The 15,660-nt window shown below is 37.5% G+C and overlaps 1 protein-coding gene across 5 annotated transcripts in view; it reads right to left on the minus strand.

The window, feature by feature from the left end:
- Ankrd17 (ankyrin repeat domain 17) overlaps positions 1-15,660 on the minus strand; it is a 134,777-nt gene that overhangs the window by 61,707 nt on the left and 57,410 nt on the right. For all 5 annotated transcript variants that reach the window (XM_040747378.1, XM_040747377.1, XM_040747381.1 and 2 more), the window contains exons 3-11: positions 13,577-13,733; positions 12,096-12,243; positions 11,729-11,876; positions 8,883-9,116; positions 6,385-6,479; positions 4,126-4,363; positions 2,335-2,526; positions 1,540-1,649; positions 131-218 (exon numbers count right to left, since the gene is read on the minus strand). In XM_040747378.1, the coding sequence (XP_040603312.1) occupies positions 131-218; positions 1,540-1,649; positions 2,335-2,526; positions 4,126-4,363; positions 6,385-6,479; positions 8,883-9,116; positions 11,729-11,876; positions 12,096-12,243; positions 13,577-13,733 (1,410 nt within the window). The remainder of the gene's footprint in view (positions 1-130; positions 219-1,539; positions 1,650-2,334; positions 2,527-4,125; positions 4,364-6,384; positions 6,480-8,882; positions 9,117-11,728; positions 11,877-12,095; positions 12,244-13,576; positions 13,734-15,660) is intronic.

Genomic DNA, 15,660 nt, shown 5'->3' on the forward strand with positions numbered 1-15,660 from the left:
AATGTTAGCAGCATCCCTTCCCCATGTAACCACAAAATGTTCCTCAGCCTTCAAAGGTCAAAATACCTTAGCATAGTACCAGGCGGATAGTTCAGGAAAAGAAGAAGAAAACTCCTCTACATAAACTTACCTTTACTAATTAAGAACTGAACTGTGCAAACATGACCAGCTCTTGCAGCTTTCATTAAAGGAGTTCTTCCACCTTCAGATTCATGTTCCTGTATTAAAATAAAAACAAAACAAAAACCCCAGTCATGTAACTCATGTTTAATTGTAAGGGAATATTTAATTACCCTTTTCATAAAAATAAAAAGTGGATTAATACTGAACCCAAGTATATCATTTAATGAGCAAATTAAGAAAAACACACTTTCAATTAAAAAACAGATATACACTTTATTGTAATAATTTAAAACCTCAAGTAGGGGGTTAGTAGCACACATCTGCAATCCTAGTTACCAGAAGCTACACTAAATGTTGCAAGGGCAGCATGCTGACACCCTTGCTTCAGAAAAACACTGAAATGACACTTCATCTTATTAAAGCATGCAAGAATTTTTTCTCTGTAAAAATGATTATAGAACTTGAACATTGGATGAATAGTCAGCCTGCTCCCCCTTTTTAATGGTGAGTTCCTGCTACATACCTTAGGCTTACAAAGAACAGTGATCCTCCCTCCTACTTCAGTCTTCTGAATGCTAGGATTATAATCTATACACCCTCTCCTCAAACCCACGTCGTTTTCTGAAAGGTCTCATGTAGCACAGGCTCACCTCAAAGTTCACACCCTAGTGAGGCTCATTTGAACTCCTGTCTCCTGAGTGCTAGTGTGAGACAAGATCGTCCCTCCACACCCTCCAAGCATTCAGACAACTCCTACACTTTAGTTCCAATTACATAGCTCTTTTATCCAGACCCCCCTTTCTAACCCCATCCAGTTAATGAACTACCAAGTCGAACGACTAGTTACATCTTTTGATCTTCACATCACTCTCTGCACATTCCCTGTGACAACTCTTAATATCCCACACCAAGTGTACTTACCATGTACTTTACCCTTTACTAGTTTATGTACCACTTGCAGGACAAAATTATTAAATATTTTGTTTTAACACTTTAATTAATAATGCTCAAAACACAGTAAGCAATTTTTTCCAAATTATAAAGAAATGCTTCTAAATCACAAATGAGTCTTTGTAAGGGATTAGTGAACTGAATAGTATTACAAAAATAAAAATAAAAACTAAATAATGTAAAAGTAAATTATCATGTAACTTTAAATAAAATCGAGGAGAAGGGGAAAACAAAGACGCAACAAAGTGAGAAGCTATGTCTTTGGATTAATTTCTTGGTTTTGTTGAATAGGCAGGCGCTCACCATGTACTCCAGGAAGGCCTTGGGATTCTGGACTCAAGTAGCCTAGGGTGTCCTTAAACTCGGGGGCATCTTCCTGCTTCAGCCTCCCAGGTGCATAGGCACGTCCTACAATGTCTACCTCATCTTATTTTTATACATAAAGATTTAAGTGATACAGCTTACCAGATCTGCACCTGCCTGAAGTAAGACGTCCGCTACATCAGTATGGCCATTTTCACAGGCGTATGTTAAAGCTGTGTCTCCTGTTGCTGTCGTGGCATGAACATTAGCTCCTGTAACAGTTAAAAATGATTGCTATTAAAACCATCTTAAAAAATGAACATAAACCTGGTACTTCAAGATAGCCTACAGTTCCTAAATCAGATAAAGTAACCATATCCATTTCTAGAATGAATACACTGACCTTTGTGAAAGTCTGCAAGAAATGGCTCAGGAGGTAAAGGCAATTGCCATCAAGCCTGATCACCTGAGTTCGGTCCCCAGGATCCCATGGTAAAAAGAGAGCTGACTCCCACAAGTTGTCCTCTACCTCTCAACACCTGCACTGTGGCATGCATGTCTGCACGCACACATATACAAATAAGTGAAGCAATTTTTGAAAGAAAAATATATGACTAAAAGTACTTTGTTGCTTTGTGTTTGTTTTTCGAGACAGGGTTTCTCTGTATTGTTTTGGAGTTTGTCCTGGAACTCACTCTGCAGACCAGTTGGCCTCGAACTCACAGAGATCTGCCTGCCTCTGCCTCCCGAGTGCTAGGATTAAAGGCGTGCGCCAGAATAAAAGTACTTAAGTAAAAATTGCATATACTTACTTTGACAGGTAAATTATGCAAAACATGCACAAAGCATATCCTATCTTTTCAACACATATTCTGTGTAACATAACAATATAAAAATATCTGTACTGTGATTTTTATTTACATCATACAATATATTCCCAAATGCAAAAATGTATACCTGCAGCTAGTAGGTATTTAACTAACTCCAGGTGGCCCTCTTGAGCAGCTTCCATTAGAGGAGTAGAACAGCCGAGTTCTATATCAGCTCCAGCCTTAATGAGAAAATCTGCCACTTCTAGAAAACCTCCACAGCAAGCCAGGGTCAAGGCAGTTTCTTGAGTTTCTTCTGTCTGTGCATTGATATTTGCTCCTAAAAGAAAGATTCTACTTAAAGGAAGTGCAGGAATTTATTCAGTTACAAACAAACACAACTGGTTTCTAATGACCTATATCTAATGTGAATGTATGTATCTCTTTACTATTCATGGCAGTGAAAGGTAAATGGGGAAAACCCACATTCATTCATAAGTAGATATCTTCTATATGTACCTGGAACATTTGTTTAAAAAGAAGGCACCAGTTATGATTAAGAGGAGTATTCAAATTACCTAATTCCTTCCTGTGAAAATTCAAAATGGAGAGTAAATGTATAATGATATTAGCTAACATTTAATAAGCTGGTACTATTTCCCAAGCAACATTAGAAGAATAGACTGTTAAGGTACATTTATTTATATAATTTGAATTTAGGGAGGGAAAATGCTGGAGAGTAAACCCATAGCCAACCATATTAGGCAATTGTGTGGTATTGGATGGAGATCAAACCCAAGTCCTTGGGAACAGAGTAAACATCCTGTCACTGAGCAGCATATTCCTAAGGCCTTAAGTTGGTATATTTTCATCACCATTTCACATAAAGCTGAACAAGCTGAGGTGAATTCACTTAATTCACTTGCCCTAGCAACACTACCATCACCATGACACCATATGAAAAGCACTGTTGTAGTAGCTTCCCTCTCTCCCTCTCTCCCAATAGAAACAAAACTGCCTAAATTAGGAACAAAATTGTCATGCAGTGTAAATGATTCACATTTAAAAAGTTTGCCAGGCTGTGGTGGCACACACCTTTAATCCCAGGAGGCAGAAGCAGGTGGATCTCCGTGAATTAAAAACAAGCCTGATCTACAAAGCTCATTCCAGAACTGCCAAGGCTATGCAAAGAGAAACCTTATCTCAAAAAAAAAAAAAAAAAGAATCCACCACTAAAAAATCAAAAAGTATACTTCAAAACCCGTATGTTTAAAGTTCTAGCCAATAGAATATCTACATGAAAAATAAATAAATGCCATTTTGTTAAATGGACCAGATTTCACAAGGTAATAAACAAAATACTATTAAAATATATAGGTGATCATTGTCTAAATATAAGATATTTAAATTCCTACGTCATTCCACTTTTTCCAGAAATTCCTTACAGTCTCAGCTCAACAGGTTATGGTGTACATGCATCTGGCTTGGTTGGTCTTCAGTGTTCTTTTGTTTTTCCTCAGTGTCTCTGGATATAGAACTGACTGGATGGCATCAGCTTCCTAATCACTGTGATTACAAATGTGCACTCCCCACTTGGCTGGCGCATCCATTCACCAAGCTAACCCTCACAGCAGTGTTGCCCATGTTGTTCCACAACATGCTTATTCAAGAGTTAGTGTCCTAACTCCAAAGAATTCCCTCACCATATCAGGCTTGGAGAATTGTGGTACCTCATATTCCCTTAAGACAAATGTTGACATGAACTTCGATTGTGTTGTTTGTTGCCTAACAGCACGACTACATGGAGCCATCTTACAGCAGACATTTGGAAGCAACAGCTCAGTGTAAATATACTAAGGAGGCGATACGCTGAAGTTCAGTCTTAACAAAGACTTGTGTTCTACCAATTTATGGTTTAATAACTGCTACAAGTGCTTACCTTGGCCTAGAAGTAATGCCACCATTTCTTCATGTCCTTCACGGGCTGCTTCCATCAAAGGTGTATAACCTTCATCATTGACCTCTTCCAGGCTAGCTCCTCTTTCAATAAGCAAGGCTGCAAGTTCCACATGTCCCCCACATGCAGCCAAAGTCAATGGAGACTCAAATGAATCAGCTGGCATGTTCACTTGAGCACCACTGTCCAAAAGCAACCTAGCTACTTCAACATGGCCATCCTATTCAAAAGCAATTAAAAATTAAATCAGCACGAGAAAACTAAAACAAACAAACCATCAAAACCCTAAGACAAAACTTCTCAGTTACCATACGGTGACATTTGCTGACCTTTACTCAATAGAAAAATAAGTCTACATCTGACAGTTTGGTAAACACACGTTATGTGCTTCCTAAACTCTTTATCCTACAGAAGCTTGAGGATTTGAAGCAAATAGAGGAAAATTCTGTGTCTAGTCAAGAAGCTTATCAGCAACAAAAAGAGACGTGGAAGAAGTAAATGAATGGAGACAAATCCAAGGAAGGCCATAGAGAATCATCAGAGCATAATGGACATTTAAATGACAAGTGACAAAGCTCGGGTACAGGGAAAGCAAATTTTTCATGAGATCAAGAGTTTACAAACTTTTGATTGGCAGGAGATAGTTTTTGAAGCAGTGGAGAAAAGGGGAATCGTGTGTTCAAGGAACAAAATGAGTACATGATGCTTTCTCTGCTGCATACGTAGCCCCAGTGAAAAGACAAAAAACAGGGAGCTTATCCTATTACTGGCAACTACTCAAGAATCTCCATTCTGTTTTTCTTTCAATAAATAGTTTCTTTTAACCCTTCATATACTTCCTCAATATACTGTACCTTGCTCTGAATGTCATGTCCACTCAGGCCTAATAACACAGCATACCAGATAACTCTAATGTCCTATTTTCATATTGCTATTCTTGCAGTTTGAAATGCTTCCCCATTTAGTCCAATCATAATATACAAAGAGCTTCTTTTTAGAAAGACCTTCTAAGTGCCTGACCTCTATTCATATACCTTTTATTTACACCTACCCCCCTCTCTTTCCTCCTGCCTCCCTCCCTCTCCATCCAACCATCTATTATTTATTGAAACCCGAGTATTGTGATTATAAGCATATCTGTCTATCCATCCACCTATCAATCATTTATTTACTGGGACTGAGTACCGGCATTAGGGGCATATATCTCCATTCTCAACTATTTTCATATATTTAAAAATTTCTAGTGCATATGGATTAGATCTATAGAAAAGTCCTCCTTAATTTATCTGTTTAAATGCAGAGTATTTTCATAGGACAAGGTAGCAACAGTGCCCGAATTTCCTTTAACAAACATTGCTGAAATGGTCAATATTATTGCTGTTGAGGGTTTCATTTAATCCTCGTGAGAACATCAGGGGGAAAGAAATCTCTCATAATTGTTTCAGATACCTCCCCCTTAGTAGATTATAAACTAAATACAAAGGCTTATGGGTATTATTATTTGATTTCCAAGAACTAAAATACAATTCTTTATTTATATATATACACACACATATAAGATTTTGTATGTTATGTGTACAGCTGAGTGCTTTGTCTGCACATAAGTGTACCAAGTACATGCAGGTACCAACCGAGGTCAGAAGAAAAGTGTGACATCTCTTTGGTGCTAGAAGTACAAGCAGTTGTGAGCTATACATGTGAGTTCTGGGACCAAGCACAGCAAGGACAGCAAGTGTTCTTACCTGCTGAGTCATCTCACCAGCTGTGTGTGTCTCTGTGTGTGTTCAAGATCAAAATACACACATTTGATTTTTTGAGACAGGGTCTCTCTACATAGCCTGGCTACCCTAACACACTATGTAGACCAGGCTATCCTGAACATCATGGAGATCCACTGTCTCTGCCTTCCTAGTGCCAAGATTAAAGGCATGTACTGCCTTTTCAGGCAGTTCCTAATATTTTGACAGGGTCTTGCTATGTTTGAACCAGTACTCACTATGTAATCTAGCCTTGCCTCAAACTAATAGCAGCCTTCCTATTTCAACCTCCCAAACGCTGGGATTACATGAGATCATCAAATGCAGCTTAAAAATAATTGTTCAGCTGAGGTTTTGTTCCACAATTAAAAAAAAGAAAAATGGAGCTTTTACATCTAAGGAAAAGGTTCTTTATTTTACAATAGTTCTACCTCTCCACACTTAGTATGAAAATATACTTTGTATATGCATTCATCCATCTTACCATGCAAGCCTCCATTAGAGCAGTGTGCATTTCATCTGTTTTATGCTCTTGATCAGCGCCTGCTTCCAAAAGAAACCGTACCATCTCTAGATGTCCTAAATCAAAAGTGTATTGAATTACTTATACTTATTTTCAAAAACTATTTTTTAAATCAAAGTGATATATAATTTTTGGTGCACGTTGCATTACTTACTGGAAAAACCTTTTTCTAGTCCTGGTATGGCTCAGTCCTAGAATACAACTTTAACCCAAGAGCTTTCTGCTTAAATATTGTAAACAGGATTAAATAGTCAACCATAGGCCAAGAGGCAGAGCAAGCAGCCAGTTGACAGGAAGTGAACACAGGATTATTAAGAAAAAAATAACATAGAAAGAGGGAGTCAGGAGGACAGATAGAGAGGCATACAGAAGTAGAAGGGAGGGAGGGACAATGAATTTGAAGAGATTGGTTTTGAGAAGGTAGGAAAGGGAGAGGCTTCTGGGATGGAAGGGAGGGGATGTGTATTTTCATCTGGGTACTTCTTCTGCCTGTCTGAGCTAGCAGACTTTCAACCTAGTAACTGGCTCCGACTCTTTATTGATAAAATTGAATGACTTGAGAATTTGTTGAGAACAGATAGGTACTGGCAAACAAATAGTCTGTATGTAACTCTTTATGAAGCTCATTCAGCACACTTATACTTGATCTTGTTTATTTTACTCCATTCATTCATTCATTCATTTTGATTTTGTATTGTTTTGGAGCCTGTCCTGGAACTTGCTCTGTAGACCAGGGTTGGCCACAAACTCACAGAGATTGCCTGCCTCTGCCTCCCGCATGCTGGTATTAAAGGCATGCGCCACCACTGCCCAGTGAAAATATTTTTAAAACATCATTAAACTTATAAGTATTCCTTTACTTAGAGATAAAACATAGGATAGAGCCAGGCGGCGGTGGCACATGCCTTTTATCCTAGCACTCAGGAGGCAGAGGCAGGCGGATCTCTTTGAGTTCGAGGCCGGGCTGGACCGACAGCCTCCAAAACAAAACAGAGAAACCCTGTCTCGTAAAACCAAAGAAAAAAACAAAACAAAACAAAACACACACAAAAACATAAGCTAGAAACAGTTTCAAATAAGTTTCATGTTTCAGTTCAAGTAGTAACTAAAAAGTAGAAAACCAATTATACTTGAATAGAACTTTGGATACCATATAAGACAGCACTAAGAAATGACTTATACTTAATTTGTAATTAACTAGAATTAGACCGGAAAGAAAAATGTAGTATAGTCCTAGATGAAGAACTAAAACAAGACTTAGTAAGTACAGCATCTACTACACCTTGGCTTAGCTCACTACTCTAATCTCCCTTTCCCATTGTAATTTTCCCATTCCAAACATCTACATATAAATGCTCAATAGGCCTGACTTCTAGACCTTTTCCAGAGTGTTGTCAAACTAACTCCCAGGAAATCGCACAAGAACCAGAAACAAACACTGGTCCCTAGAAGTATTCAAGATGTACTCGACTAGCTTAATTCTCTAACTAGCTTCGAATTAAAGCTTTGCAAGCCCAACCTTGAAAGTATAGCAGGCTATAAACAAATGGTGAGAGACTAGGTAGTCACGAGTAGTCTCATCACAAAGCTCTCTGGCAAGCTGGGAACCAGTTTTGGGTTCAAAAGTGTTTGTAAAGTGTATAAAATCACTGGATGGTGGTGGTGTGGTGGTGCACAACTTTAATCTTAGCAGGAAGCCGAGGCAGGTGGTCTCTGTGAGCAGGAGGACAGCCTGATCTACAGAGCAAATTGCAGGACAAGCTCCAAAGCTACAGAGAAGCAAACAAACAAAAAAACAACAAGAAGGTGTATAAAACCACCTAATAAAAACTTCCCAAAGTTTAACTCCTCTAATCCTTAACAAAGATCAGACACTGCCTAACTACCAAATAGAAATAGGAAACTAACTGACTTCAACTGCGTTCTTTACCTGAAAATGTGCTAAATTCAGACACTCAAAATTGAACAACTTAAATTGTATCCATGTTTATATCTAAGTATTATTGTCTAATACTTCTAAAGGAAATCAGTTCTAAAGACAATACAAGATCTTGGGTACTCTTAAACACAGCAGAACAAAGCAATGGCAAGGAAAGGACTGGGCTAAGGAAAGAACAGAGTGAAAATCTTAAGTACTCACTTATTCACAAGTTTATGCAAGTGAGGAGTCAACCTGAGGTGTCTCCTTAATTTTATATCTGCACTTGCAAAGCCTTTTGATTAATACTGCAGATCAATACTGAATGGTATTTTAAGAACTAAAATGTTCAGCTTTCTCTGATAAGACTGTCAATTTCGTTGACAAGTATTTACAATGAATGTTTAGACTATACATTATTATTTAAGCTTTAAAACCAAGCTTATTTATATTTAATGACACTATATACTATTGTTTTATTGTTAATTTAAAAAATGATTTTAGTTTCATTATTTTATTTCAAAATAGATTTATACTATACCTTTATAACAAGCTAATGTGAGGGCACTTTCTTTAAATTCATTGGAATGGGTATTGATGCCAGCTCCATTTTCTAGCAGCAACCTGGCCACTTCCACATGTCCAGCACTTCCAGCTTCCATAAGAGGAGTATGACCATTTTCATTATGGTCCTCAATACTAGCACCGGATTCCAAGAGCACCTTTACAACATCTACATAGCCTCCAGCACAAGCGTAAGTAAGGGCTGTGTTGCCTGTTTAGGTAAGCAAAAACAATGAAAAGACATTAACATTACACTTACACACACACACACACACACACACACACACACACACACACACACACACACACACACACACACACACACACACACACACACACCACCCCTGTCAGCCCAGTGAGATGCTTCAGGGCATAAATGGACATACCACCAAATCAGATAACCTGAGTTTCATCCCCAGAACCTATATGGAGAAGGAGGAGAGAACTGACTCTAGCAAGATGTCCTATGATTTCCAAGTACACCCATGGCACATATATGCATGTATATACAAATATAAATAAAATAAATTGTAAAACTTTAAAAAAATGAAATTATCAAATTCACATATAAAGGCTGAAATGGAAAACCATATCCAAAAAAATATATAGTAATGGACATAAATAATTGCATTATTCAACTGCACTTTCTCTTTCTGAAATAATTTCCTGTCCTCCCTTTCTATTCAAAAAACAGTATTGCACTGTGCCTGGTGGTATGGGTTATTACCTCAACTATCAGAAGGCTAAAGCAAAAGGATTAGAAATTCAAGGCCAGCTCATGATCTTAAGGAGAGTCTAGACAACTCTGTAAGAATCTCAAAATACAAAGTAAAAAGGCCTAGGAACTTAGCTCATTTGGGGAATGTTTGCCTAGCATGTGCAAATTCTGGTGTCAATCCCTTGTATTGCCAAACAACAAAAACAAAATACATGCCAGATAATAGAAAGAACAGATACACTTATAAAAACTACAGAATTAAGATTTGATAGGGAAGCCACAACAAGGATATATAAACAAAATGGGTACCTAAACAAGACCCAAACCATAATTCTAACAGATATACTAACATCAAAAGAACAAATCTTAGAGTCCAAGCCCTAGACAAACTACTAGGCAACTAATGAATGTTAATAGGGGGAGATTCCGCATTTCCCAGAGATAAATCCCCCTAAGTAATTATCTAATAACAAGTGATCATCACTAAAATCAAACACTCAAAGGACTTCATAAGCCATATTTATATATTCATTCACGTAAATGTAATAATAAATACAATGTAAAAAATGTGAGAGGGAATAACAGGGATGGGGGAAAACATGGGGAAATGGTAGGGTTTTGAAGGAAATGGGAGGTGATGGAGGAAAGACAGGGAACATGGAGGTAACAAACAAACAAACAAACAAACAAAAAAAAAAAACAGCTTTGGAGAACTGCAAATAAGCTGTGCAATTCTTTCCTGAAACTTTTTCCTTCCCAAATGAGATAAGATTATAGCTAACTTTAATATGAAAAATGTTTCATAAAGCATTATTTTTAAATAATTGTCATCATATACCATACCCAAAACCTATCATATATAACCCATAAACCAAATGACCAATGTCAAATAATTTTTAAAAAGATCCGTATTTTTGCTTTTGGAACATGCTATGCATTTCAGGCAAGCCCCAACACTTAGCAATCCTCCTGACTCAGCCTCCCACATGCAAGAATTGCAGGTATGAGCCAAGTCAATGAGCAAAAGGATCCTTTTATGGTTAAGAACTTGCCATGTTAAAAGAAAGGCAACTTGATAAATAAAAAAAAAAGTATATATACTTCCTTGATTTTTCTTTTAATCTAAGGGAAACTCACAAAATACAATTTTGTACAATATTAGACCCAAGTTTGCCCTCCCTCCAGAAGAAGAAATTAGTTTAGGCCAAACTAATGTTCCACTGGACATGTTTTGGTAGTTCTTTTTCCTGGGCCACAGTTTAGCAAAATTAGGGGATCATGATCTAGTCCTTGTTGTTCATCCTATTCTCCCCACATCTTGCATTAATAGTAAAAAGAAGTCAGGTTTGAGAAGTGTAAGCCATAATTCTTCACTTCTACAAAGCAGTCTTTCAAACGCAGCGCTTAACATACTTTAAAAGTGTCTCATAAGCATAACAGGAAATGTTTCCTTTAATACTATTTTAAACCTCATAGAGACTTAGGCAGATAATGAAGCATTTAAATGTTGTGGATGATTAGTTTAAGATGCGTTACATTTGCTTATGTTGTAGAACATTTGTTTTAATGATGTAAACGTTTTATGTTTCATTTGTTTGACTCTGTGAAGCTATGTTACTCTGCCTGTCTAAAATACCTGACTGATCTAATTAAAAGCTGAATGGCCAATAGCGGAGTAGAAAACGGGTAGGCAGGACTGGCGGTAGAAGAGACTAAGTAGGAGGAGAAACCTGGGAAGGGATATGGAGGAGCCAGAAAAGTAGGAGATGAGGACTCCAGGGGTCAGCCACCCAGCTACAAAGCAAGCCACAGAGTAAGAAGAAAGGTATACAGAAATAGAGAAAGGCAAAAGCCCAGAGGCAAAAGGTAAATGAGCAATATAAGAAAAGCTGTGTATAAATAAGCCAAGCTAAGGCCGGGCATTCAAAAAATAACAATAAGATTCCACATGTTTAATTTCAGAGCTGCATAACAGGCCCCCAAAAGAACAAAGAAAGAGGGGGGGAAAAAACCCAGCAACACTTAAGTGAATACGTTCAAAAGAAACAATTGTAAAAAGGGATGCTACTACTAGCTAATGAAACTGAAATAAAAGTATTCATGACCTGTTGAAGACTGTGCATTGACATCAGCTTTATGAGCTAGCAGCAACTTCACGATTTTGACATGTCCTCCATTAGCAGCAGCCATTAAAGGTGTAATGTCACCTTTGATTCCCCTGTCTTCCACGTTTGCATGCATGGCCAACAAAACCTTGACAAAGAAAAAATAATTTATATAGTATTGAGTTCCTTGAAAGTTTTCAATATACTTATTCATATAATACCTAACTACTCATAAGATTCCTAGGAATCAAAACTATACACACTGTATGCAACAAAGACTGTTGGAATTAGCTTAAAAGGCAAAAGGGTTTAATCTTTTCCGAAAAAAGACAGATTTCTTTTAAAGGCTTATCCTCCTAACACAAACCTGTGCAAGCTCATAGTATCCAGCAGAACAGGCTAAACAAAGGAGGCTCTCCCCTTCCTCGGTGTGTTCATTTACACTTCGACCTTCAATGAGTAATTTCCGCACAGCATTTACATCTCCTTCTGAACAGGCCTCTGCTAAACTGCGGCTATGGCAAGAAGAACAGCGTCATCTCAGGGGATGATACAAAAGTCTGCATTTCTTAATGTCATTCTAAATTAAAATTAATCAGTATTCTAAAATGTTTTCAGCTATGTACAATCTAATTCACAGTAAAAATTGAAATCATAAAACATAAAAATCCAAACAAAAATATAACAGATTAATTAAGCTTTTGTTCAGTTGCTAAAAATTTTATGAAATTAAGAAAATATAAAATGGGTAAGACACTAATTATGACAGTCTCTCTGATTTCTTCCATCAAGTAAAAGAATATCAGACACAAGACGGGAGCATGTAATGTTAATAACGGAGTGACTGGGAGAATATTTATCAAACAATCACCGCAGGTGTCAGTTCTCCCCTTCTATGTTGCTGGAACAAGGTGTTGTTCACAGCTGTAAGACAGGCTAGTGGGCTCTTGACCTGGGAATTCTCTTGTGTCCACTTCCTGGGTCTGGCTTTGTGTGCTCTGAGTACTCACACTCACATCCTCACCCTTACTCAGCAAGAACTTTACCCGCTGTGCCATCTCCCCACACAGCCTTATGCTCAGTGAGAGGAAGAGAGAAGTCAGTAAGAACTGAAAGCTGCAGCATAGCAATGACACTTATCCAGATGCTCTGTTCGTGCCCCAGGACTTTATATATGAAATATGATTTTCATTATACAGCACTAGAAAACATTAAGGTATTAACTATAATACACTGAATCCTAATTAATACTAAAACTGTGAATACAAGGGATTCTGAGACACAAAAACAGAGTCTCTTGGCATAACATTCACTTTATAAAATTAAGATTTATGTTTTAAAACTTCAGAAAACAAAAATCTCATCTTATGAATTATACACATGAACTATAAAAAATACAATGGATAGAATAGCATTTACTTCTTTGTCACTAACATGTAAGAAGAGCAACATAGATAAATGAATTTTTTTCCTGAGTTTTAAGACTTTGAATGTTTATGTGTGTATACATGCCACTTGTGTGGGTGTCAGCACCCACCATGGGTGCTGGGAACTAAATTCAGTGCCTCCAAGGAGAGCAGCAAACTCTTTAACAAAGAGCTACCACTCCAGTCCCCAATAGTTGTCACAAATGATCGAAGCAATGTTCATCTTTTTGAGATTAATTAAGCTATTCATCTCCCAGTCTGCTTATACTACTCAAAAGGCTCGGGGTTTTTTTCTATGTATATAAAAAGTATTGTGTTAAGTAGATATAGTATCAAGACACAAAACATTCTGGATAACTATTAAATATTATCATTCTTGGGAAAATCGTTCTTATACTGATCACAAGGCAAAAGCACTCACTTGTCCGACTGCCCTGCATTTGCTGTGCTTTCAGCTCTCATTCGTGTAAGTGCAGCAGCAGCTTCATCCAACGCACAGCTGACAGATGATGTCAACCTCCGGAGCACTTCAGGGTCTGCAAAGGCTTTACCATCAGCCGTGGATAATTTGCCTATTCCTATTATTTTCACACCCAAAAGGAAAACAAAGCAAACCTCAGGTTACGAAAATCTGTATGTTAACATAACCTTCATATACTAAGATGGACTTATTGGTCTATAATCATTAGACCAAATCTAGAAAGTTTATCTATGCTGTATGGTTCCTAGATACATGATCTGTTATGCTATAGTGTCAGATGTGGGTCTTTAGCCTGTGCTAGGACAGAAAGGAGTCTCCTCTGAAACCTCAGTCATGTCTTCAGGGAAGAGCTTATCTATGTTCAGAGGTTGTTGAGCTATAGGCATTGAGTCATGAGCTATTCAGTCACTTGAGAGCCACCCAAAAAGACTTCCAAAAATAAAGTCAATATAGAGCAAAGCAGATAAAAAGAATCCTAGAAAAAGTATTTTTTGACTCACTGATGCTATTTTTTGATAAATCACTACTTTTGCTTTAAGAAAAGTGGACGAACAGAATACAGGCTGCATAAAAAAGATAATGTACATATAACTACTTCTTAAAAACTTACTAAATATACTTTAACACATATACTTAGAATCCTCTAAGTTATTTAGAATAGCAAAATAACACAAAAGTAAAAATAGTAAACATCCAAATGAACGTAATTGTTACTTTTGCAGCTAGCCCTAATAAAGCAAGCTTATAACATTATTTTATTCCAGATTATCCGCCTGTATCACCTGTGGTGCTGGGACTGGAAATATGGCTCAATGATGAAGAGCACTTCATGCTTTTCCAGAAGACATGATTTTGTTCTCAACACCCAAGTCAGACAACACACAGATACCTGCAACTCCAGCTCCACGGGGTCTGACACCCTCTTCCGATCTCTAAGGCACATGCATTCATGTGCAAACGCACACACATACACAGACAGTATCTCAAGCCCAAAAATATACTGATCTAAAATTTAGTCTCTGGACAGGCCACACAAGTAATTCAGACAGACACTAAAATTTAGCAAGGGTTAGGGTCATTTCAAAGAGTAACAAGCACCCTTAAACCACAGATTCCACTTCTGCAGTCCCCATTTCATGCAACTCTTAAGACTACACATATGCTAAAACTTACTGTCACCATAAAACTACACTGTATCAAACACTGTCCTGATGGGTCCAACCCAATGAGAAACTCATGAAGAGCAGAGAGAACTCTGCCTGGAGATAACAAAGATAGGGAATTCAAGAAATAAAAAGGTTTTCTTGTGTCCTTCCTGGCTTAAAAATGGAGGGGAGCTGCGCATCGAAGAATGTAGAAACAAGAGAAGACCCAAATGGGTGCCTATAAAAAGATGAAGTTCTCAGAGCTACAAGAGCAAGGAACTGGTTTCTTCTCTCAGTTATGCCGAGCTTGGAAGTAAACCTTCCCCAACAGCAGATAGGTACAAACTTAACACAGGTGATTTCAGTATACAAGATCTTAAGGCAAGAGAATTTAGACACACCACGTTCTAGTGTCTGATACACAAACTACAAAATATTTGAGTGTTGTTTCTTGTGGCTCTATAAAAATAAATTACTACGATGCATTAGGAAACCAGTGAATCCTTCACAGTAAAAGCTATCAGTTGGCAAAACAGATGTGTACACTTTTCAATTTAGCTTTTTTTTTATATATGTCATTGCTATTGCCTATAAACAGAACTCCGGGATCACCAGTCAATGACAGTTTCATAATCTGAAAAGACCGCCCAAGGCAGTAAAAATAAAATCAGTTTTCAAATGTCACCAAGGAAAGACTAGGAACTAGAAACAATCGCAAATGCAGTATCAAACCTTGACTGCAACTCAAAAGCAGAAGGGCAAAAATTTCAAAAATCTACAGAAAATGAATTTTAAACTAAACTTTAAAGCATAAACTATCAAGCATAAACAAAGGCATTTTGACATGAGATGTCAGAAAACTTTGCCTCTCACAAGCAA

This window comes from Mesocricetus auratus, unplaced genomic scaffold, assembly GCF_017639785.1.
Source record: "Mesocricetus auratus isolate SY011 unplaced genomic scaffold, BCM_Maur_2.0 Super-Scaffold_100006, whole genome shotgun sequence".
Lineage (NCBI taxonomy): Eukaryota > Metazoa > Chordata > Mammalia > Rodentia > Cricetidae > Mesocricetus > Mesocricetus auratus.